Source organism: Sphaeramia orbicularis, chromosome 18 (genome assembly GCF_902148855.1).
Source record: "Sphaeramia orbicularis chromosome 18, fSphaOr1.1, whole genome shotgun sequence".
NCBI lineage: Eukaryota > Metazoa > Chordata > Actinopteri > Kurtiformes > Apogonidae > Sphaeramia > Sphaeramia orbicularis.
Window position 1 is genome coordinate 40,227,055 of NC_043974.1, and position 26,019 is coordinate 40,253,073.

The following is a 26,019-nucleotide window of genomic DNA, read 5'->3' on the forward strand; positions in this document are numbered from 1 at the left end:
ATCCTGTACAGTGTGATTCATATCATTACTGTAACTTTGCTGTTCTATGTAAACCTGATCTGCACTAACATGTTTGAGTGTAAATCAACTCCTTGTTATTGTTCTTAGATTGTAATTAACAGTTTTGTTTTGTTTTTTAACAAAAATTTCCCCCCCCCCATATTATCTCCATAAAGTGAGTAATAACTGATTTTAGAGTGTGTTAAAATGTGACAAAACATCAGATTAGCAGCATTAAAAAAAATGTATTTCATAATTTTCACATATATCAGTAAATATATGTTTCTTTGCTTCAGAAATGAAATGTGTGGTGTCCAGCTGAGTGGATATTTTTGCAATTCCATGAAAAATAGGTTCATAAAAAAAAAAAAAAAAAAATTCTATTGAAGTGTTGTTTCATACCTAGAGGAATAAAAATACTCAGGAAAAAAAAATCTTGATTAAGGGTCTCATCATTCATGCATGAAAGGGTTAAACGCCTTTAACATCAGCAACACAAAGTCAAAATAATATATAAATGATATAGTGTCTTTGTAGCGCTTATAGATATTGAAATAATGTACGTTTTTATTAGACTACATTCAATGACTCACTGTCTGCAAAAAGAAAAGCCTGACATTATATAACTGTTTTTTTTTTTGTCTCAGTTTAGAACAGTACTGGTGAACATCAAACAGAAGACCCTGATGCTAAAGTTACTGAAATCACAAAAGAAAGTCTGTTAAAACTATTTATAGGGTGGACTTAGCTAAACAAATACATGTTTATATGCTCAACTTGAATTGTCCAAAAATGTGACTTCAGTACTTTTAGCACCAGGGCAAAAAGCCCAGGTAGAGCTGGAGAATACAGCCATGCACATTTTCATATACAGTCAGTGTCAATAAAAATCACAATAAATGTCAAATCATTACTTATTTCTGAGTTCAAAAGATGATTTTTGGACTTGAGTGGGAGTTGAAAATTTTTAACTTTCCTTGTCATTGCTGATCACGGGGATCATGCTAATGCTAACTAGCTTCTGTAAAGCAGGGTTAGGGTTAATAATGAGCATACGTCCATGTGGACAATGGACTGTCCTCTGCCGTCTCCACCCATTGGCTGAACACCAACAGGAAATAGAACTGTACTAACGCGTTTTTGATTCCTTAGGGTCTCATGGTGTTTCTGTTTTTTTTGTTCTGTTTTTTTCATTTGAACAATTAAATTATGGGTGACAAAGTGTGTTGTAACGCAAACGCTATTGAACCAAGTAAGATATTACTGTAAAATGATTAGTAATACCTTACACTATTGCATTACAGCAAGAAGTAAAGTGTTACTGTAATGGGGGGGGGGGTTAATATCAGATACCACAGTAGCCCTGATTTTCTGATGCAACAAGATGTTCTAAGCACTCCTGTGTAATTTTTTTTATTTATTTTTTTGTCCAAACCCCCCACCCTGAAAATTACTTTTTTAACTCTGAAAATCACAACTTTCCCAGCTTCTCCACTCTTTTGTCCAGTGCAGTGTATAAATATGTTCATGGGCCATTTAATGATCTTGTCAGTGCCATATTGTATTGTAAGAGTACTTTGTACAATGAACAGTCTAATGTCAAGGTCATGTTGGAGGTTAAAGGTCACCAAAATGCCTAGTGTTTTCAAAAATTTATACCATTCCAACGTTTGATCAAATATGTCCTCAGTTCTCTCCCTCTGGTTTCCTGGTGGGATCCCCCCAGGCCTTTGGCCGTTTAAAGCCACATTACAGACTAAATATTAAAACATGTGCATGTACAGCCGCCATTAGTGTGGCAGGAAACACTAGCACACATTTTGGAGGGAATCACTAACACTTCATTCATTCATTCATTTTCTGAACTCGCTTTATCCTCACTAGGGTCACGGGGGCGGAGCCTATCCCAGCTACTTACGGGTGAAGGCGGGGTTCACCCTGGACATGTGACCAGTTCATCACAGACTGATATACAGAGACAAACAATCACTGTCACATTCACACCTATGAGTGATTTAGATTAACTAATTAACCTATCAGTGCATGTGTTTGGATGGTGGGAGATAGCCGGAATACCCGGAGAGAACCCACGCAGACACGGGGAGAACATGTAAACTCCACACAGAAAGGTCCCACCCCCATGGACTGGTGTTGGAATCGAACCCAGGACCTTCTGCCTGTGAGGCACCAGATCTATCCACTGCACCACTGCGTCGCCCACAACAGAACATATACATGTAAATGTCAAAGTCATGTGAAACTACTGTTTGTTATTTTTGACATGTCTGTATGGAGAATACATGAGTAAATAGTTAATGTGTCTTATTGAATGGCAGTTGTTTGTTGTCAGTAGATGTGTTCTGAGGAGAGAACCTGAGCCCAACATTTGGAAGAACCCACATTAACAGCTTCATTCTATGAAATATGCATTTTGGACCATCTGGATGACCTTTGACCTATAATTTGACCTTGACACTACACCTTTTGTAGTGCAAAGCACTCTGAACATGACATGTCTCACAAAAAAACATTTAAGGGCCCAGCATGAGCAGATTGACACATTGTACTTTATCAAAAGTGAAGAAGGTTTGAAAGTTGCCCAAAACCCACATTTTCAGGGTTGAAAAAGTCATTTTTGGGGTGGGGTGGGGGGGTTTAGGCTTAATTTGAAATTTTTTCACATTTTTGTATTCCCAAGACATGGGAGCATTAGCAAATCTGGGCTGAAGTTGAATCTGAAAATGTTCCTGAAATAAGCCCCCCCCCCCCACTGTAATGCATTACTTTTGTACCACATTACTCCCAACACTGGTTATAAGTAGCTTTCTTTAACAGTAGCTGGGTTTCCATTACCTTCAGAAATGTGCAAAATATAAATTGTGCAATAGAAAACTGGAAATGGAAACACTGTAATGTTGCAAAAACTGTCACAGATCCCAAAAAAGTTTTACGCTCTCATGAAGTGGTTTTTGAGATGTTTTGATACAGAAGTATAGCGCAAAAGTGTACACATTTTCACACATCTGTGCACAGTGGTTTTGCTCACCCCAAACATCTGACCTATGACCCTGTACTCAGAACAGGTGGTTCTAGTTGGTACAGGACAACAGACACTGGCTTTTGAGTAGGAACAGGACAAGTCTGGTGCCACGAGAGGTTCAGTAACATCACACCGTTCATTAAACATCGCCTGGGGCATTCAGAAATTCTGGATCCACAACTCGGTGAATTCCTGGTGTACAATTCTCTCGCAGAAGTCCATTCTGTGGTACCACTGCCATAAATAAGGACTTTGGCTTGGGACGACTGTATGTTCCCTTCTTCTTTTGTTTAAAGGAGTGATATTTTGCTTTTTTAAATGGAACTATTCATTTTCAAACATTTCCCTGTGGTCTACATGAACTGTAAATGCTCTGCTTGGGTCTGAATTCTTCATTAATTCAACTCCACAGGTCCATCTTCAACCCTATTTCTGAGTAATGACTCCGGAAAAGTGGTTTGGAGTACTGGCCCTTTAAATGCAAATGAGCCACTTCAGGCCCCGCCCCCTCCAGGTTGTTGACTGTGCTGCTCTGTCCTGTTCAACCAACAACTGAACATTTTAGGTAATCGGCTCGAAGTTTGGACATATTTTCAGTTTTTACTACAGCTGCTGCTGCTGACAAACAATTATGTCGTACTCGGAGAAATGTTTGTCAGAAGTCTTGACCTTATATGTGCAAATGTTGTGACGTAACTAGTTGTAGATGTAACAAGTTAAGACAGAATTAAAACAGGTTGTAGAAATTCACTCGATTTTTGCCAAAATGAATAGAAAGATAGCTTCGCAGCACCTGGAGGGTTCAAATTCAAACTGTATGAACTATTAGGGTCCAGATCAGAGGTGATTTCTCACAGACTGCAAGGGAAGCCCGGCTTCCCCTAAAATTGAAGAAATTAAATGGTTAAATATGTTCAGTTATGTTGACATTTCATTGACTACAAAAGTGTTAGAACACGTTCATCTCACAGACGAGTTTGTTCAGAATCAGCTTTATCACAAACCAACAGACTGGATGTTGTTCACTTCTCCTCCATTCCCGTGTCTCTGTTTTCTCATTCCATCTCTGCTCAGTGCATTTGTCCGTAGACGCTCAGCGTCCATGCACTTCAATGGGACTGAGTGGAACAGTTTTTTTCATTGCCTCAAAACTGGACAGTAATTGGATAAATGCCACCATGTTGTCCCGCCCCCGGACGCTCGGCGTCTCTGGGGGTGAATGGGCGGAGCTCGGCCGGGCTGGACCCCGGGCTTCAGCGTGCTGATCGGAGGATCAGTCAAAAGGCTGAATCCCGTTTGATTGACAGCTATTTTGAGATCTACTCCATCATTTGACACAGTTCAGTTTAATACCGTCACTCATTCTGCTGTGAAATGGAGAGAGAAACCACTACGAAATTACTCATTCATTTCTTGCACTGTAAATAAAACACACTCAGTGTACTTCCTTGTTTCTATTTAACATAATTTCATTGTTTATTTGTTTCAGTTTCATAATTTAATCATTTCTTGTTCGAGTTTAATATAGTTTTGTAGATAGTTAAATCAATCATACTGTTGGCTAGGTCGGAGTGAACTCGCTATCTAGCAAGGTGCCCACGATGGCAGACTGCTAATGGAACGGAGGGCCGAATTTATGTTTAAATAACTTGACAATTTTTTTGATGTAAGCCGACATAAGCTTCCCCTGTCTGAAAGACGAGCAGCCGCCACTGGTCCAAATACACAAATAAATGAACCAAAGACTAATAAAAGAGTTTAGCAAAATATGACCCCTTTGACTGAGCGTCTTGCCAGAACTATACTGTATTTTACAAGAATTACAACATGTGGTGAGATGGGACTTTACTAGAACCAGGCATCAGAAGCCAAACACTCTTCAATGGAAACACCTACAAGTTGCAATTGTACTTTATTCTCTAATATCGTTTTTCTTTTGCGGAAAACTGTAATGGAAACCCGACTCTAGGCAGTGACCTGAACTTTTGACCACCTCATTAAATCCGAGGCTGTGGTCCTGTGCACTCCTACAAAATGAACCATGGAAGGCAGATGGATAAATAAAACAGGAGTGAGAGCTGATATATTTGAGATGCTGAATTATTCAAACTAGAGGAATGTGTGTCATCATCAGCGTCACCACCAGTCGTTTTTGCCATCTCCTGAATTATCACCCAGAATGCGGCTCCCCCGGCAGGTCGGATGTTCCAGGGGTTATGAACTCTGAGCGCAGATGCTAATAGAAAATTGAAGGCAGCTTTGCCCTCGCCCCGGCTGCTTGAGTGACATTGATCTTGTGTTAGAAAGACAGCGGAGTCCCGTAGAGACCACATACATGGACAGAGGCTGTACCCCCCCCCCCACACTATGAAACAGAAACATCTGCAATATCCAAAGCAAAATCTACTGTATCTTCAGAAGCGTGTGATTGCAAATAAATGGTGATGGCAGCTGGAACAATATTATGGCTTTTAGTAGTCAACCACAAAAAAAAAAAAAAAAAAACTGCATTAGTCTGCTTTATCTGTAAATGTAGCGAGAAAGTTCCTCTTTTTAAATGGTAGCCATGGGGGAGGGTTTAAGTACAAATTCCCTCTTGCTTTCCTCATAATAAGCTGAGGGCTGCTTAGGCTAAAAGCAGATTTTTGTTTGTGCTAGAATGTGAAGTTAATTTCATTTTATAAAGAACTGAAACATTAAGAAATCTGCAAGATGTGGGTTCAAGGTGAGGAAGACTATGCAGCTCCAGGTAAGATCTGATTATGTGCTAAAAAACAAAACAAAAAAACTGTCAATATGTTTGTCTTAGTCGTATGTGACAATGATTATAGATTCAGTGTCAGATTTCTGGGTTTGGAAATAAAACAGTGTTGAGTTTCCATCTGGGGCAGGTAATTTTAGGACTTCTGAAATGTAGTGGAAAAGGAATTATTAATAAATAAATAAATAAATTGTGCTGCTTTTGGTTTACCTGATAAAATACTGGATATTCTTTTCAATATTTGTGTAAAGTACATTTTTTGACAAGTTTGACACATCACAAAAACATAACATTAACCATCCAGTAATGAAAAATATATTAGAATACATACAATTATGACACTTGATTTTTTTCTTTTTTGTTTCATACCAAGCCTTAAAGTACTGTACATCACTTTGTTTTTGTCTCAGTTTTGGTGTAGAATATTTTCACACCTTTATCATTATATCCCTGTCTTCAGTCATTTAACCCATAAAGACCCAGTGCTACTTTTGTGTCAGTTCCCAAATTATTTTTTTCTCTGTATTTAACCTTTCTTAAGTGATTTATCAGCATTATAATATTATAATATTATCTCCTGTATTTTTCAATGAAAATCATTCATTTTCTTATATGTAATGGGCTTTATGCACAGCTCCACTATGTCCTGAACTTAAAGCAGCTCCTTTATTTCCTGTCTTTCATTATTGGACACACTCATTCATCCAGGTGTGTCTGCTACTTGTTGTTGCGACTACTGATTAATTAGGCACACCTGGGTTAATCAGTGTGAATTAAGCAAAAAATCTGCTAATGGAACAAGTGAAAACTATCCTGGTAAGATTTCTTGAAATAAGATTTTCCAGATCTATTGTTGAAAAAGTTTGTAAGATTTAGATTTTTTTGCAGTGTAGACATGCTAAATGGCAGCTCTCAGAATTTTGTAGCCCTTGTGTACATTGCAAATAATCGAAATCTTACCAAGTTAATTTTCACTTGTTTTATTGGCAGATTTGTTTTTGGTTAATTCAAGATTTTTTTCCGCTTAATTCAAGCCAAAAAAAAAATAAAAATCTGCCAATGGAAAAGTGAAAATTATCTTGGTAAGATTTCTTGAAATAAGATTTTCCAGATCTATTGTCTAAAAATAAGTTCTTATATCTCACAGAAAAGTTACTCTTTAGATGATCATGTCTTATTTTAAGTGTGATGAGATATTTTGACCAGAAATGAGAAAAATACACTTGGTCTGATTTAGATTTTTGCAGTGTGGTGATTTCAGAGGCATTTGGGGCCTGTGGCAAAAAGTCCAGCGTGGACACTGGACACTAAATTATATAATGTTCATATAGTTTATTTATATAGCACTTTTTGCAGAAAATTTTCACAAACTGCTTTACAAAAAAATCAGAAGTTAAATACGCAGACAATAACACACAGCTACATACACAGACACTGGCAAAAAAATATAATAAGAAAACCCACCTCTAACAAAGAAGTCTAAAAACTAAAAGTCTGTCCAAACATGAAGGTCTGCAGCTGCTTTTTAAAAGACTCAGTCGAGTTTAAAGTGTGAAGTTAAAACTGAATTGTGTGTAAAAGTACAAAATTATTTATGAATTCATAAAGACAGCAAAAGACAAAAAAGATAAATAAGTAACCTATGAGCCTGATATTAACTTCAAAACTGTAACCTATAGAATGTGTTCACTTTAGTAGAATGTATAATAAGTACAATATGAACATTTAGAACAATGAAACTGTGAGTTTTACATACATTTCCCATAAATACAATACAAACATGGTAAAAAAAAATTTATACTTATAAATGTAGATGTGAAAGTGCAGATTTTTGGGGACCTGAGCACACATAAGGCCAGTGCTCATCAGCACTGTTCCCTGGTAATGTCATGGGGCCCTTTAGGCCTATGCATTCTCACTCCCAACTCGCTATTTACTGACACTTAGTCAGGGCGTCACATTCTGACATGTAGGTTAACCCTGGAGCAGCACTCTGTAATGTGCAGGGTAGGTGTCATGGTTTGATGCATGGGGTGGTCCAAAAGATAACGACACAATTCCCTGGTTATAGTTTAGGCACAAAAGCACCTGGTTAAGTTTAGGAAAAGGGTCAGAGTTAGGGTTAGGAAAAAAACAGTGGTGTAAAGAAGGGGTGTCAAACTCATTTTAGATCAGGGGCCAGGACCAGTAAAATAATAACATAATAACATATAAATAATGTTAACTCCAAACTTTCATCAGTGTTTTAGAGCAAAAAAAGTAAAATTATGCAATGAAAATGTTTACATTTACCAGCTATCCTTTAAAACAATGTGAATAACATGGACAAATGAAAATTTCTGAAGAAAACTAAGTGCAATTTTAACAATATTATGTCTCAGTTTATCATTTACACATGTACATTACAACTTACAGATCACAGTGGATCTGCAAATATCAACAACAACAGGCAGAATATTATTAAAATTACACTTCAGACATTTCAAAATGTTCATATTTGTTGAGGTTGTTTGTGTTTATGTGAAAATTTAGTTTGTTTTAGTGTAAATACAGTAAAATGCCATGAAAATGTTTATATTTACAAAGGGAAAAATTTGGAGTTGTGAGTATTTATAGGTTATTATTATAGTATTTTACTGATCTGACCCACTGGAGATTAAATTGGTCTGTATGTGGAACCGGAACTAAAATGATTAATATCTTTAGTGTAATTTTTGAATTTCACAAATTCATCCCAGGGGCCGGACTGGACCCTTCGGCGGGCCAGATTTGGCCCCCAGGCCGCATGTTTGACACCTGTTGGCGTAAGGGATAAATTAAAGGGGACCTGTAGTGAATTTTCATGGTTAGCTATTTCAAACACTGCAAAAATGAAAATCTTACCAAGTGTATTTTTGTCATTTCTGGTTAAAGTATCTCATCACACTTAAAATCAGACAGAATCACCTAAAGAGTATCTTTTCAGTGAGATATAAAAACTTATTTTTAGACAATAGATCTTGAAAATCTTATTTCAAGAAATCTTACCAAGATAATTTTTACTTGTTCCGTTGGCAGATTTTTATTTATTTATTTATTTTGCTTGAATTAAGTGAAAAATTCTTGAATTAAGCAAAATAATCTGCCAATGGAACAAGTGAAAATTATCTTGGTAAGAGTTCTTGAAATAATATTTTCACAGTCTATTGTCTAAAAATCAGTTCTTATATCTCACTGAAAAGTTCCTCTTTAGGTGATTATGTCTTATTATAAGTGTGATGAGATATTTGGACCAGAAATGACAAAAATACACTAGGTAAGATTAGTTTTTTTGCAGTGCACTGTACATAACATGTATGTTTTAGAGACAGAGCTGTAAATGTACTTCATATCAGGTGTTTTTTACATGAATTAGCTGCTGGAAGTTTCTGTGAGTGTCAGAAAGTGAAACCTGCGGGACCTCTCTGTGATTTCACTTCCTGTATTTCTGTCCATGACCTCCATCAGACTGGCGGTTGTTCCTCTTACTGCCACGCTGACAGGATATCTGGACTCGTGCTCAGCCTCTTGTCTGTTACACCGCATCATGTGACCGTCCACTTTTAGAGCTAAGATACAACAATGACCTGTTTCTTCTCCAACAGAACCTGACAGTGAGAGCAGCTTATCCTCTGAAGATGACGGAGACATTCAGGTATCACTGCCAGAAGAAAGTGAAAAATTTAACTGAAATGAGACAATTAGAACAAACACTGTTCAGTCACGCTGCTGAAAGTCAAAATAAACTAAAACAAATATCTGAACTATAACGTTGGAGCCCAGAGTTGTTGTTTTTTTATTAGTGATAGTTAACAAAACATTGTGGACAGAAAAACAACAACACATAAACACAGGGAAAATCCAACAAATAAACCAAAAACAACAATAACAACAGAGTAATGACAAACAACAACACTAGTTGCTTTTCCATTGACCCTCAAATTGCGAAAATATAACTTGTGCATAAAAATTTACCTAATGGAAAAACAACAATTTCGCCAAAAGTCTCATTTTTAAAAAATTTTTGTGCTGGCAAGAGGTGGTTTTTCAGGCATAGTGCAAATGGTATATCACACAAACTGCAGTGGAAAGACCTTTTTTCGCAACTAGAGTCAGGTGAATAAAAAAAAACGGATGTTGACGTACGTTACAACAAGGGAAGCAGAAAAAGAAACATGTTGCAGTATGTGTGGACACACCAGGAAACCCAATCATTTTTTAATTTAGTATGACATAGAGGGGTAATATATAATAATAATAATAATAATAATAATAATAATAATAATAATAATAATAATGATAATAATAATAATAATAATAATAATAATAATAATAATGAATATATCTGTAAATCAACACCATATTTCCGTTCGTCGCCATGTTTATGGAATGACTTCTCGTGTCATCTTGCGATAATAAATAAATGAATTATCACATTTGTGATTTAATGGAAAAACTGACATTACGAACTCCTGTTTTTTCGACATTTAGTAAATATTGGTAAAGTTTTGCGCAGATGTTCAATGGAAAAGCAACTAACGAGTTCAATAATTTAATATTTGTAATAATGTATTTTTATCAGTTACTATCTGTTTGAGTTTATATGAAATAATTTAAATTAATATAGCTATGGGGGGGGTTACTAAATTAGTACATAGATGCCATATTTTTCTGTAAAAATTGAATTAACATGTGACTGAAATCCATTAACTATATGATGTATGTTTCTCCTTGTCCTGTTCTGTGATTGTTAGTGTGAGATCCTGGAAAAGCAACGAGATGAAGCCAATCAGAAACTCTCCCAGTTAGAGGAAGGTGAGTATGTACACTGTAAAAAATGACCATAGAATTAACACCAAAAAGCTGTAAAACTGCAACATTAAAAAAACTGTAAATGATAATACAATGCAAAGTTGTTGATTTGATAAGATTTTTGTGTTAATGATTAAATCAAATACAGCTGTAGTTTTTACAGGAAGAGTATATTAACAAAACCACATTTGTATGTACAGTAGAAATGATGTGTTTCTATTGCTTTGAGAAAATAAAACTGTAAATTGAAAAACACATTTTCACTAAAAGATAATGTAAAGTTATTTTATTCAGTTTGGCAGCCCTTTGGAGATTACTTTAATATTAAGTAGGTAGACGGACCCCCCCGACCCCCGAGTTTTTTATTTTTTTTATGTGTGTGTGCATGTGAGTGCAGGTGTAGTGTTCTTGTTCTAAAATCATAAGAGATTCACAGCTTTACTAAAAAAAAAAAAAAAAAAAAAGAAACAAAAAGAAACAAAAAAGAACACTGTCCACTGCAAAGGATATTCCATTAGAAAAAAAATAAATAAAAAAATAATAATAATAATAATAATAAAAAATGTATCTGAAAAAATTGTTGTATCATGCTGTTTCCAATCAGGGCAATTATTTAAACTTTAAAAGCCAAAACTTTTACCGTCTTGGGTCTCAGGAGGATAAATACTGGATACTGTATATGACTTTTTTTTATATTGTCATTGTTCTAATTACAATTAAAAAAAAAAAAAAAAAAAAAGCAGTTAAAAACAGTATTATTCCAGCAGCTAGGGTGCCAAAAAATACTGTTAAATAACAGAAAATAATCATCTCATAAAAATATGGTAATTTTCCATAATTAAAATACAGTTTTTTGCCCTAACTTTACATGAGATTTTGCTTTTTTTTTTTTTTTTTTGTTTTTTTTTTTTGTACTTTTTAATGTTTAATAAAGAATATTAACATGCATTAAAACAATCAAATTACCCATATATATATACATATATATATATATATATATATATATATATATATGTATATATGTGTGTGTGTGTAATTTGATTGTTGATTTGATTGATTTTCAGTGAGACCACGTTGTACAATCCACTGATAAAAACTGTATTTGGACAGTTTATCAGTGCTTATACATGTTATACATTCACAAAAATACATTTAACATTAATTCAACATTTTTGTTGTGAAACCTCCCATAATTAAACAAGATATTTGTCAATTAAGAAACAAGTCTGTTAAAGTTACAGAACAAATACTTCTTTTACGGTTAACTGTCAGTAATTTTATCCTGTTTTATTATTTTTTTACAGTATGAAACTTTAAATTAACAGTTTAATCTCATGAATAGAGAATAAATATTTGTGAAATTACGATACATTTGCAAATGTACTTTAACTGTATTTTTCTGTCAAAAAAGAAAAAAAAGTCTTTTAAACAATGGAAATTTTCTGGTTATTCACAGTTACAGTTTTTTCATGTTATTTTACATTTGACATGTAAAATCACAGTCTGTTTTTGTCATTTCATTGATATTTTCCTGGATCTTAAAAATACAGGAAAAATCTGTAAAATAAACACTGAAAATTCTGTTAAATTACAGATTTTTTTTTACAGTGTAGATAAATATAACCCCTTTTTAACAGACATTTGTTCACATGGAAGAGCTGATTTGTCAGAATCCCCTCTATGGAACCTCAACCACTGATGGTTCCATAAGCTGATTCTAACCATTGTGAGAACACCTTTACTTGATGATGTAAATTATGTGGCATTCAGTGAACATGTCCGTAATGTAGAAAGGCATAAAGCCATTCATTAATGTAAAATCCAAGATGGCACTGCAATCAGCTGCTGTCGGTGATGGACTGGAATTGTGGGCTGAGCTTGACTCTGAGTGAAGGTTACGCTCAATTTATGGTTAATTGTTGGGCTGTAGCATTGTGATTGAGCTGGGGTTTATTTAACATCTAATTAGTTCAACAAAATGTAGTTACAGCGATGTAGTCGGCTAGAAAATGCATAAATACATGGACCAGCGTATCAGAGTTCGACAATTTACAGTGTGTTTGTTAGATGAAAAAACACAACCTTTGCTTTATTCAGTGCTGTCTAGAAGTTCAGATCAACATCTAAAGTCACCTTTAAGTTTTTGCATGTTTACAAAAGTAAGAAGTTAGTAATAATCCTGGTTTTAATGTCAGTAATGCATGGATGAGGTCTGCAAATTATACATCTACATAAACATGTACTTAGACATAAAGAACCACACATACGTAGAATAAAATAAGCAACAAAATGAACTAAAACTGCCAAAGTGATCAATAAAACAAAAGTGAATAATAAACCCACAAAATAATAAGTAACATCAACAAAATAAGCCACAAGCTGAACAAAACTGAAGAAAAAATAATAAAAATGAAAACAAAATGTAGAAAAACTAATGTAACTAAATGAACAAAAATTAATAAAATATTTACAAAATATTAAATAATGTGAAAAAACATGCAAAAAAAAACCCTAAAATGAAGTTAAAAAAAAAAAAAAAAAAAAAAAAAAGAAGAAGAGGAAAATGAGCAAAAATTATTTGAATGTGGGCCCAGTAGTTTTTGTTTTGGGACTGTTTTTTTCTAAATCAGTCCAGCTGCTTTTTGGTACCTAGTTGAACTCCAAAAAGCAGTTACATGGTCAAATCTCAGTAAAAACACAGTTTTAAAAAAATAAATAAATAAATAAAATCATAACAACACTGCAATCAACAGTAAAAGCAAAAAACAATTAAAAAAAAAAAAAAAAAGGGAAAAAAGAAGCCCTAACCATCTCTTTTTTTTTTTTTTTCATTTTATGAAATTATATATCTACGTAACATATACAAACATACATCATCATTATACATCTAAATAAAAAAATGAATAATAAACCCACAAAATAATAAGTAACATCAACAAAATAGACCACAAACTGAACCAAATTGAAGAAAAAATAATAAAAATGAAAAACAAAATGTAGAAAAACACAAAACATAAGCAACTAAATGAACAAAAATGAATAAAGTATTACAAAATATCAAATAACATAAAAAAAAAAAAAACATGCCAAAAAAAAAAAAAACAACCCTAAAATGAAGTTAAAAAAAGAAGAAGAAGGAGAATATGAGCAACAGGTATTTCAGTTTTGGCCCAGTGGTTTTTGTTTTGGGGCTCTTTTTTTCTAAATCCGTCCAGCTGCTTTTTGGCATCTGGTTGAACTCCAAAAAGCAGTCACATGATCTGCAGGAGATGGCTAAAATACTTTAAGAAAGAAAAAAAAATCTACACCAATGCACTGATTCTGCTGAATGGTAATGACATTAACTTTATTGTATTTCTCTTCCTCTGAACTGGACAACACTGACAAAGACCTGATAAATGAAAAAATGTGAAGCTGTGAAACACCGTGTCAAAAAGGGTTCAGTACAGATCTGTTTTGGCTGATTAGCTGGCTAACATGCTAACGTTAGCTAGTGCCAAACTAGTTAAACAAATATAAGGACAGGTGGGTCAACAGTTGACCCCTGAGGAACTCCACATGGAGTTACACCTGCACTATTAAGACTCAAGCCAAGGAAACCCTTTATGTTCAGTCAAAGCGTTTGTATTTGTAACAGATGAGTGTGTTCTAACAGCTGTCCTCCTTCATCACCAGTGTCCAGTCAGCTCCTGAAAGAGATTGATCTGCTGGAGATTCAATTTCAAATTGAACGCTCCTGCAGGGAGTCTGCGGAGACACTGGCAGTACAGGCATGTAGAGAAGCGACGGGTTCTCCTTTCCTTTCCTTTCCTTTCCTTTCCTTTCCTTTCCTTTCCTTTCCTTTCCTTTCCTTTCCTTTCCTTTCCTTCCTTCCTTTCCTTTCCTTTCCTTTTTCCATTCCTTTTCCTGTCTTTTTCCTTCCCTTTTCCTTTCCTTTCCTTTTTTTAATTTTCCTTTCTTTTTCCTTTCCTTTCCTTTCCTTTTTCCATTCCTTTTCTTGTCTTTTTCCTTCCCTTTTCCTTTCCTTTCCTTTCCTTTCTTTAATTTTCCTTTCCTTTCTTTTTCCTTTCCTTTCCTTTCCTTTCCTGTCCTGTCCTTTCCCTTTTCCTTTTCCTTTCCCTTTCCTTTCCTTTCCTTTCCTTCTTTCCTTTTTCCATTCCTTTTCCTGTCTTTTTCCTTCTTTCCTTTCCTTTCCTTCTTTAATTTTCCTTTCCTTTCTTTTCCTTTCCTTTCCTTTTTCCATTCCTTTTCTTGTCTTTTTCCTTCCCTTTTCCTTTCCTTTCCTTTCCTTTCCTTTCCTTTCTTTAATTTTCCTTTCCTTTCTTTTTCCTTTCCTTTCCTTTTCCATTTTCTTGTCTTTTTCCTTCCCTTTCCTTTCCTTTCCTTTCCTGTCCTGTCCTGTCCTTTCCCTTTCCCTTTCCCTTTTCCTTTTCCTTTCCTTTCCTTTCCTTTTTCCATTCCTTTTCCTGTCTTTTTCCTTCCCTTTTCCTTTCCTTTCCTTTCCTTTCCTTTCCTTTCCCTTTCCTTTCCTTTCCTTTCCGTTCTTTAATTTTCCTTTCCTTTCTTTTTCCTTTCCTTTCCTTTTTCCATTCCTTTTCTTGTCTTTTTCCTTCCCTTTTCCTTTCCTTTCCTTTCTTTAATTTTCCTTTCCTTTCTTTTTCCTTTCCTTTCCTTTCCTTTCCTTTCCTTTCCTTTCCTTTCCTTTCCTTTCCTGTCCTGTCCTTTTCCTTTTCCTTTTCCTTTCCTTTCCTTTCCTTCCTTTCTCCTTTCCTTTCCTTTTTCCTTCCCTTTTCCTTTCCTTTCCTTTCTTTAATTTTCCTATCCTTTCTTTTTCCTTTCCTTTCCTTTCCTTTCCTTTCCTTTCCTTTCCTTTCCTTCCCTTTCCTTCCTCTCCTTTCCTTTTCCTTTTTCCTTCCCTTTTCCTTTCCTTTCCTTTCTTTAATTTTCCTATCCTTTCCTTTTTTCCTTTCCTTTCCTTTCCTTTCCTTCCCTTTCCTTCCTTTCTCCTTTCCTTCCTTTCCTTTTTCCTTCCCTTTTCCTTTCCTTTCCTTTCTTTAATTTTCCTATCCTTTCTTTTTCCTTTCCTTTCCTTTCCTTTCCTTTCCTTTCCTTTCCTTTCCTTTCCTTTCCTTTCCTTTCCTTTCCTTTCCTGTCCTTTTCCTTTTCCTTTTCCTTTCCTTTCCTTTCCTTCCTTTCTCCTTTCCTTTCCTTTCCTTTTTCCTTCCCTTTTCCTTTCCTTTCTTTAATTTTCCTATCCTTTCTTTTTCCTTTCCTTTCCTTTCCTTTCCTTTCCTTTCCTTTCCTTTCCTTTCCTTTCCTTCCTTTCTCCTTTCCTTTCCTTTCCTTTTTCCTTCCCTTTTCCTTTCCTTTCCTTTCTTTAATTTTCCTATCCTTTCTTTTTCCTTTCCTTTCCTTTCCTTTCCTTCCTTTCTCCTTTCCTTTCCTTTCCTTTCCTTTTTCCTTCCCTTTTCCTTTCCTTTCCTTTCTTTAATTTTCCTTTCCTTTCCTTTCCTTTCCTTTCCTTTCCTTTCCTTTCCTTTCCTTTCCTTCCCTTCCCTTTCCTTCCTTTCTCCTTTCATCTCTAATAACACCAGTGGACTCCTCTACCACACATCCCATAATTTCCTCTGTTGCTCAGGTGACCAAAGAGAACAAAGTGCTGAAGAGGCGGAGCCAAATGCTGCTGCCCCTCATTCCTGAACTGCCTGAGACCCTCAGTGGTGTAGCTGTGACCTTTGACCCTGAGGCTGACCCTACAGTCCCTGCAGACCTGGGGGGTTCTGGGGGGGACGGTCATGAGGAGGACCCTCTACTGCTGCAGAGCCAAGCCAAGATCACAGGTCCACCAACATCTGAGAGCTCCACTGACAAATACATGTCTGCAGAGAGGTTTTGTCTAGAATAAAACAATAAATATGTCCAAACATGCAACAGCAGATCTTCATTTCCATGCAACATTATTAATAAACATGGACGTAATATTCAAAACACTGTCACAGCTTGATTAAATGTCTTCATAAACAGAACTTCAGGCATCGGTGGACGGTCTACTGGCTGAGAAGCTGCAGCTGGAGAAAGAAGTGCAGCTTCTAAACACAGAGGTTCTTCAGCTCAGAGAACAGGTACAGCTGACACACACCTGAACATGGAAGTGAACCCATCCTGCAGACGCTGTAGTGTTCTGATGACACACCTGTGTACCCAGCTGGTGCAGGAGGCCGAGGTCAAAGAGGTCCTACTGAAGAAACTCAACAAGCAGAACAAGACCATGAATAAGATCAAACGAGGTGAGTCAGAATTACACTATATTAGAACAGCACATAATCAGCATTTATTACACTGATTAAATAATAGACTGTATTAAAGAAGTGAAGAGCAGAGTTAGACTAGAGGGGGGAGCTGGGAAAGAATAAAGGATGAGACTTACCAAGCAAATCCTAATTTAGACTAAAAACAAAACCACTGACCACAGAAAAGTACAACACCACATAAAAAAGTAAAAGTAGAAAAATATCAAATATTGCTAGTTTGAGTTAACCCTTTAAGTACCAAAGTGGCAATAGTTTACTTTAGGTTCACTTATTTTAAGGATAAGATGGAAAAAAAAACAAACAAACACGCAAAGAAAAATTCTATGGAAATATGTCCAAAGTTCGTTTGTTCGTTTGTTCGTTTGTCCTATCTATCTATCTATCTATCTATCTATCTATCTATCTATCTATCTATCTATCTATCTATCTATCTATCTATCTATCTATCTATCTATCTATCTATCTATCTATCTATCTATCTATCTATCTATCTATCTATCTATCTATCTATCTATCTATCTATCTATCTATCTATCTCATACATCTCTTTGTGTGTTCAGTGTCCCAGCTTGTGACAGAGGAGTTCACAGACCTGTCTGAGAAGCTGGAGCTGGAGCAGGGCCTGCGGCAGCACTCTGAAGTCTTTGCCCACCAGGTGTGATAAGCACACGGCATACATACATACGAGGGCGTGTGTTACAACTCACCAGGGAACATTTTTGTCATACATTCACACCTATAGACACTGAGGGTGACAGGTCGTGCCACAGGAAGGAGGCAGGAGTGTTAGGACTGACCTTCGGGCGTCTGAATGAAAGGCGAGCAGAAGGACACCCGGTCAAAGGCGGCTGGGGAGGGGAGGGGGGGGGGACGAGGGTGATGGGGGGGGGGGGACACGTCACGCATCTTACTTATGTGGCGGGACAGGAGAAGGGGTGTCCATTCCCCGTTTTCACGCCCATGACACATCAGACAAATTCCAGCCTCTGTGTTCAAGGCGTTCGCACACATAAGCAGAGGTGGCAAATTCCACCTTCTGTACGGCAGTAGAAGTTCAGACCCAAAGGGTGAAGACAGACCGAAAAGTACAGACGCAAGAGTGAAGACAGACCGAAAAGTACAGACGCAAGAGTGAAGACAGACCGAAAAGTACAGACGCAAGGGTGAAGACAGACCGAAAAGTACAGACGCAAGAGTGAAGACAGACCGAAAAGTACAGACGCAAGAGTGAAGACAGACCGAAAAGTACAGACGCAAGGGTGAAGACAGACCGAAAAGTACAGACGCAAGGGTGAAGACAGACCGAAAAGTACAGACGCAAGAGTGAAGACAGACCGAAAAGTACAGACGCAAGAGTGAAGACAGACCGAAAAGTACAGACGCAAGGGTGAAGACAGACCGAAAAGTACAGACGCAAGAGTGAAGACAGACCGAAAAGTACAGACGCAAGAGTGAAGACAGACCGACAAGTACTGACGCAAGAGTGAAGACAGACCGAAAAGTACAGACGCAAGAGTGAAGACAGACCGAAAAGTACAGACGTAAGAGTGAAGACAGACCGAAAAGTACAGACACAAGAGTGAAGACAGACCGAAAAGTACAGACGCAAGAGTGAAGACAGACCGAAAAGTACAGACGCAAGAGTGAAGACAGACCGAAAAGTACAGACGCAAGAGTGAAGACAGACCGACAAGTACTGACGCAAGAGTGAAGACAGACCGAAAAGTACAGACGCAAGAGTGAAGACAGACCGAAAAGTACAGACGTAAGAGTGAAGACAGACCGAAAAGTACAGACGCAAGAGTGAAGACAGACCGAAAAGTACAGACGCAAGAGTGAAGACAGACCGAAAAGTACAGACGCAAGAGTGAAGACAGACCGAAAAGTACTGACGCAAGAGTGAAGACAGACCGAAAAGTACAGACGCAAGAGTGAAGACGAAAAGTACTGACGCAAGAGTGAAGACAGACTGAAAAGTATTGACGCAAGAGTGAAGACAGACCGAAAAGTACAGACGCAAGGGTGAAGACAGACTGAAAAGTACAGACGCAAGAGTGAAGACAGACTGAAAAGTACTGACGCAAGAGTGAAGACAGACTGAAAAGTACAGACGCAAGGGTGAAGACAGACTGAAAAGTACAGACGCAAGAGTGAAGACAGACTGAAAAGTACAGACGCAAGGGTGAAGACAGACTGAAAAGTACAGACGCAAGAGTGAAGACAGACCGAAAAGTACAGACGCAAGGGTGAAGACAGACTGAAAAGTACAGACGCAAGAGTGAAGACAGACTGAAAAGTACTGACGCAAGAGTGAAGACAGACTGAAAAGTACAGACGCAAGGGTGAAGACAGACTGAAAAGTACAGACGCAAGGGTGAAGACAGACCGAAAAGTACAGACGCAAGAGTGAAGACAGACTGAAAAGTACAGACGCAAGAGTGAAGACACACCGAAAAGTACAGACGCAAGAGTGAAGAGAGACTGAAAAGTACAGACGCAAGAGTGAAGACACACCGAAAAGTACAGACGCAAGAGTGAAGACAGACTGAAAAGTACAGACGCAAGAGTGAAGACAGACCGAAAAGTACAGACGCAAGGGTGAAGACAGACCGAAAAGTACTGACGCAAGAGTGAAGACAGACCGAAAAGTACAGACGCAAGGGTGAAGACAGACCGAAAAGTACTGACGCAAGAGTGAAGACAGACCGAAAAGTACAGACGCAAGAGTGAAGACAGACCGAAAAGTACAGACGCGAGGGTGAAGACAGACCGAAAAGTACAGATGCAAGAGTGAAGACAGACCGAAAAGTATTGACGCAAGAGTGAAGACAGACCGAAAAGTACAGACGCAAGGGTGAAGACAGACTGAAAAGTACAGACGCAAGAGTGAAGACAGACTGAAAAGTACTGACGCAAGAGTGAAGACAGACTGAAAAGTACAGACGCAAGGGTGAAGACAGACTGAAAAGTACAGACGCAAGAGTGAAGACAGACTGAAAAGTACAGACGCAAGGGTGAAGACAGACTGAAAAGTACAGACGCAAGAGTGAAGACAGACCGAAAAGTACAGACGCAAGGGTGAAGACAGACTGAAAAGTACAGACGCAAGAGTGAAGACAGACTGAAAAGTACTGACGCAAGAGTGAAGACAGACTGAAAAGTACAGACGCAAGGGTGAAGACAGACTGAAAAGTACAGACGCAAGGGTGAAGACAGACCGAAAAGTACAGACGCAAGAGTGAAGACAGACTGAAAAGTACAGACGCAAGAGTGAAGACACACCGAAAAGTACAGACGCAAGAGTGAAGAGAGACTGAAAAGTACAGACGCAAGAGTGAAGACACACCGAAAAGTACAGACGCAAGAGTGAAGACAGACTGAAAAGTACAGACGCAAGAGTGAAGACAGACCGAAAAGTACAGACGCAAGGGTGAAGACAGACCGAAAAGTACTGACGCAAGAGTGAAGACAGACCGAAAAGTACAGACGCAAGGGTGAAGACAGACCGAAAAGTACTGACGCAAGAGTGAAGACAGACCGAAAAGTACAGACGCAAGAGTGAAGACAGACCGAAAAGTACAGACGCGAGGGTGAAGACAGACCGAAAAGTACAGATGCAAGAGTGAAGACAGACCGAAAAGTACAGACGCAAAGGGTGAAGACAGACCAAAAAGTACAGACGCAAAGGGTGAAGAAAGACCGAAAAGTACAGACGCAAGAGTGAAGACAGACTGAAAAGTATTGACGCAAGAGTGAAGACAGACCGAAAAGTACTGACGCAAGAGTGAAGACAGACCGAAAAGTACAGATGCAAGGGTTAAGACAGATTGAAAAGTACTGACGCAAGAGTGAAGACAGACCGAAAAGTACAGACGCAAGAGTGAAGACAGGCCAAAAAGTACAGACGCAAGAGTGAAGACAGACCGAAAAGTATTGACGCAAGAGTGAAGACAGACTGAAAAGTATTGACGCAAGAGTGAAGACAGACTGAAAAGTACTGACGCAAGAGTGAAGACAGACCAAAAAGTACTGACGCAAGAGTGAAGACAGACCGAAAAGTACAGACGCAAGAGTGAAGACGAAAAGTACTGACGCAAGAGTGAAGACAGACTGAAAAGTATTGACGCAAGAGTGAAGACAGACTGAAAAGTACTGACGCAAGAGTGAAGACAGACTGAAAAGTACAGACGCAAGGGTGAAGACAGACTGAAAAGTACAGACGCAAGAGTGAAGACAGACCGAAAAGTACAGACGCAAGGGTGAGGACAGACTGAAAAGTACAGACGCAAGAGTGAAGACAGACTGAAAAGTACTGACGCAAGAGTGAAGACAGACCAAAAAGTACAGATGCAAGAGTGAAGACAGACTGAAAAGTACTGACGCAAGAGTGAAGACAGACTGAAAAGTACTGACGCAAGAGTGAAGACAGACCAAAAAGTACAGACGCAAAGGGTGAAGACAGACCGAAAAGTACAGACGCAAGGGTGAAGACAGACTGAAAAGTACAGACGCAAGAGTGAAGACAGACCGAAAAGTACAGACGCAAAGGGTGAAGACAGACCAAAAAGTACAGACGCAAAGGGTGAAGACAGACCGAAAAGTACAGATGCAAGGGTGAAGACAGATTGAAAAGTACTGACGCAAGAGTGAAGACAGACCGAAAAGTACAGACGCAAGAGTGAAGACAGGCCAAAAAGTACAGACGCAAGAGTGAAGACAGACCGAAAAGTACTGACGCAAGAGTGAAGACAGACCGAAAAGTATTGACGCAAGAGTGAAGACAGACTGAAAAGTATTGACGCAAGAGTGAAGACAGACTGAAAAGTACTGACGCAAGAGTGAAGACAGACTGAAAAGTACTGACGCAAGAGTGAAGACAGACTGAAAAGTACAGATGCAAGAGTGAAGACAGACTGAAAAGTACAGACGCAAGGGTGAAGACAGACTGAAAAGTACAGACGCAAGAGTGAAGACAGACCGAAAAGTACAGACGCAAGAGTGAAGACAGACTGAAAAGTACTGACGCAAGAGTGAAGACACACTGAAAAGTACTGACGCAAGAGTGAAGACAGACTGAAAAGTACTGACGCAAGAGTGAAGACAGACCAAAAAGTACAGACGCAAAGGGTGAAGACACACCGAAAAGTACAGACGCAAGAGTGAAGACAGACTGAAAAGTACAGACGCAAGAGTGAAGACAGACCGAAAAGTACAGACGCAAAGGGTGAAGACAGACTGAAAAGTACAGACGCAAAGGGTGAAAACAGACCGAAAAGTACTGACGCAAGAGTGAAGACAGACTGAAAAGTACAGACACAAGCGTGAAGACAGACCGAAAAGTACAGACGCAAGAGTGAAGACAGACCGAAAAGTACAGACGCAAGAGTGAAGACAGACTGAAAAGTACTGACGCAAGAGTGAAGACAGACCGAAAAGTACAGATGCAAGAGTGAAGACAGACTGAAAAGTACTGACGCAAGAGTGAAGACAGACCGAAAAGTACAGATGCAAGAGTGAAGACAGACTAAAAAGTACAAAACGTAAAAAAATGCTGAAAAAACTATATGACAGGTGGGAAATATGTACTATGTAAAGCACTAATAAAAAAAAAAACACTGAAACATAGAAAAAGCTAACTATACCACAGGTGAAAAATATGTACCATGAAAAGTACTACTAAAAAACACTGAAATATACAAAAGCAGGCAAGAAATATATACTATGTAAAGTACTAAGAAAATAAACTGAAATATACATAAAGCTAACTATACCACAGGTGAAAAATATGTACTATGAAAAGTACTAATAAAAAATGCTGAAAAAACTATACGACAGGTGGGAAATATGTACTATGTAAAGCACTAATAAAAAAAAAAAAAAAAAAAAAAAAAAAAAGAAACATAAAAAATGCTAACTATACCACAGGTGAAAAATATGTACTATGTAAAGTACTAATAAAAAAACGCTGAAAAGACTATACGACAGGTGGGAAATATGTACTAGGTAAAGTACTGATAATCAAAAAAAAAAAAAAAAAAAAGAAACATAGAAAATGCTAACCATACCACAGGTGAAAAATATGTACTATGAAAAGTACTAATAAAAAAATGCTGAAAAAACTATACGACAGGTGGGAAATATGTACTATGTAAAGCACTAGTAATAAAAACAAAAAACAAAATGAAACAGAAAAAGCTAACTATACCACAGGTGAAAAATATGTACTATGTAAAGCACTAATAATTTAAAAAAAAAAAAAAAGAAAGAAACATAGAAAATGCTAACCATACCACAGGTGAAAAATATGTACTATGAAAAGTACTAATAAAAATGCTGAAAAAACTATATGACAGGTGGGAAATATGTACTATATAAAGTACTAATAAAAAAAATGCTGAAAAAACTATACGACAGGTGGGAAATATGTACTATGTAAAGCACTAATAATTAAAAAATAAATAAAAAAAATAAAAAAAAAAAGAAACATAGAAAATGCTAACCATACCACAGGTGAAAAATATGTATCATGTAAAGTACTAATAAATAAAAAAACGCTGAAAAAACTATACGACAGGTGGGAAATATGTACTATGTAAAGCACTAATAAAAAAAAAAAAAAAAAAGAAACATAGAAAATGCTAACTATACCACAGGTGAAAAATATGTACCATGTAAAGTACTAATAAAAAAACGCTGAAAAGACTATACGACAGGTGGGAAATATGTAGTATATAAAGCACTAGTAATAAAAACAAAAAACAAAAAACAAAATGAAACAGAAAAAGCTAACTATACCACAGGTGAAAAATATGTACTATGAAAAGTACTAATAATTAAAAAAAAAAAAAAAAAGAAACATAGAAAATGCTAACCATACCACAGGTGAAAAATATGTACTATGAAAAGTACTAATAAAAATGCTGAAAAAACTATATGACAGGTGGGAAATATGTACTATATAAAGTACTAATAAAAAAAATGCTGAAAAAACTATACGACAGGTGGGAAATATGTACTATGTAAAGCACTAATAATTAAAAAAAAAAGAAACATAGAAAAAGCTAACTATACCACAGGTGAAAAATATGTACTATGTAAAGTACTAATAAAAAAATGCTGAAAAAACTATACAACAGGTGGGAAATATGTACTATGTAAAGCACTAGTAATAAAAACAAAAAACAAAAAACAAAATGAAACAGAAAAAGCTAACTATACCACAGGTGAAAAATATGTACTATGTAAAGCACTAATAATTAAAAAAAAAAAAAAAAGAAAAAGAAACATAGAAAATGCTAACCATACCACAGGTGAAAAATATGTACTATGAAAAGCACTAATAAAAAAAATGCTGAAAAAATGATACGACAGGTGGGAAATATGCTCGACTGTCCAAATGTAGGGGGTAAAAGGAAAAATGTGTCATTACTCAAGTACAGTAACAAAGTATTTGCACGGTGTTACTTCCCACCTCTGCACATAAGACAAAAGACTAAAGAGACGCAACAACACAAACAAGAAAAAACATCAATTCACTCCCATACCCAAACACACACACACACACACACACACACACACACACACACACACACACATACAGCAGTGTTTGCTGCCCAGCTGCTCCTATAATGAAGGCCTTTCCTTTCATAAAATGGCTCCCTTCCCATTTAGCCCCTCCCACTCCTTGTAATTAGTGGTCATCTCTGCAGCCCAAGGAGAATAGAGCTCTTTAAGCACAACCTGTCTTTGCCTGACACCTTTATGTTTTGCCGAGCATATAGCAATTGTGGCTTTTGTGCGTGGCGTCCTCCATTTACCGGACAGCCGTACAATGGGTCGCTTTGCAGGGGTCCTTACCTGTGAAAAGGACCCCCAACTGTTCACACAATTCAGCCCCTTTACTCTCAATTCATGGTAAAAGACCCCCCTGCTCTGAATGCCTCTTGTATGCACTACTATTTGTCTGTTTTCATGTGTTTTGAAAACAGCAGCCATTCACACCTCTCCTCTGTGATGCATGGTGGTATAATGATGCAGGGCCCCAAACAGGAAACAATTTGAACCTTTTTTTTGTGCAGCTGTGTGTCTATGTATGAAATAATTGTGCTAATTGCTGTGTGAAAATGGCTGGGCGCTGAAGGGAGAGCGCAGATTAGAGCGGTGTAATTTGCCGAGTCTCACTCTGCATGTTTGTGATAGAGATGCTCACATGTGCGACACCCCGGCGTACAGTAAAAACACGGAAATGAAAGTCATCCGGTCACACTTTCTGTTCTCTGATCGCAGACTTGTTCTCAAAAATGTCTGGTTCGAAGTATTTGCAGTTTACAAATGCCATTTCAATTGAGTCGAAAAGAGTTTGATGTACTTATTTATTGTTTTTAGGGTATTTCTTTTAATTGTTTTATTGTTTTTGTTTTTTTTAAATGTGCAGCACTTTGGAAACGTTCCTGTTCAAATGTGCTATATAAAAAAAGTGAATTGAATTGATTGGATTGGAAGAAAAAAAAATCCACAGATCACTCATTTTGAAACATAAAGAAAAAAAAAACAGCTGGTGAAGAACATCCCAAATTCCTTTTTATTCTGTATATTAGGGCAAAAATTAAAGGACTGAGTTGTGGATGAACTTCAACACACTGTTTAACCCTTTAACAACTGCAATCTCTCTGGCGCTGCATTTTGCACTTTACAGCATTCACATTATTGTAGCTCCTGAACCGTTTGCACTATCCACAGAATTCAAATGTCATCTGAAAGCTGAAATCCTGAGCTTTCCGACACTATATAACACTTTATGACTCTACTTTAGTAGAAAGGAACATGTTTCAGAGACTTTCACACAGGCTAAAAAAACAACAACCTGGAAATAACAAAAAATATGACGCCATAATATGGATACTGAATGTTCAAGAGCAAAAAGCATGTTTGAACAGACGTAAAATAATTGAAAGTTTCTTCAGTCTTCAATCTCAAAAAGTTTCATTATGGATAGTTGTTTCTGCTAATATATATACTAAAAATTTCAAGTCTGTTTTTTTTCTTTGTTTACTAAAACGTACTGTTTCAAGCATTTA

General features: G+C 37.1%; 1 protein-coding gene and 1 long non-coding RNA gene across 2 annotated transcripts in view; both read left to right on the forward strand.

The window, feature by feature from the left end:
- The first annotated feature begins 1,546 nt into the window (after positions 1-1,546).
- LOC115438177 (uncharacterized) lies at positions 1,547-4,948 on the forward strand. The gene is made up of 3 exons (XR_003938042.1): positions 1,547-1,703; positions 4,629-4,632; positions 4,838-4,948. It is a non-coding gene; the product is annotated as an uncharacterized LOC115438177 (long non-coding RNA).
- Positions 4,949-5,654: 706 nt separating this feature from the next.
- The window catches only part of shtn2 (shootin 2), a 36,364-nt gene continuing 15,999 nt past the window's right edge, over positions 5,655-26,019 (forward strand). The window contains exons 1-8 of the mRNA XM_030161618.1: positions 5,655-5,789; positions 9,425-9,474; positions 10,574-10,634; positions 14,307-14,401; positions 16,270-16,471; positions 16,656-16,753; positions 16,837-16,918; positions 17,503-17,597. Of these exons, the coding sequence (XP_030017478.1) occupies positions 5,753-5,789; positions 9,425-9,474; positions 10,574-10,634; positions 14,307-14,401; positions 16,270-16,471; positions 16,656-16,753; positions 16,837-16,918; positions 17,503-17,597 (720 nt within the window). The 5' untranslated portion in view covers positions 5,655-5,752. The remainder of the gene's footprint in view (positions 5,790-9,424; positions 9,475-10,573; positions 10,635-14,306; positions 14,402-16,269; positions 16,472-16,655; positions 16,754-16,836; positions 16,919-17,502; positions 17,598-26,019) is intronic.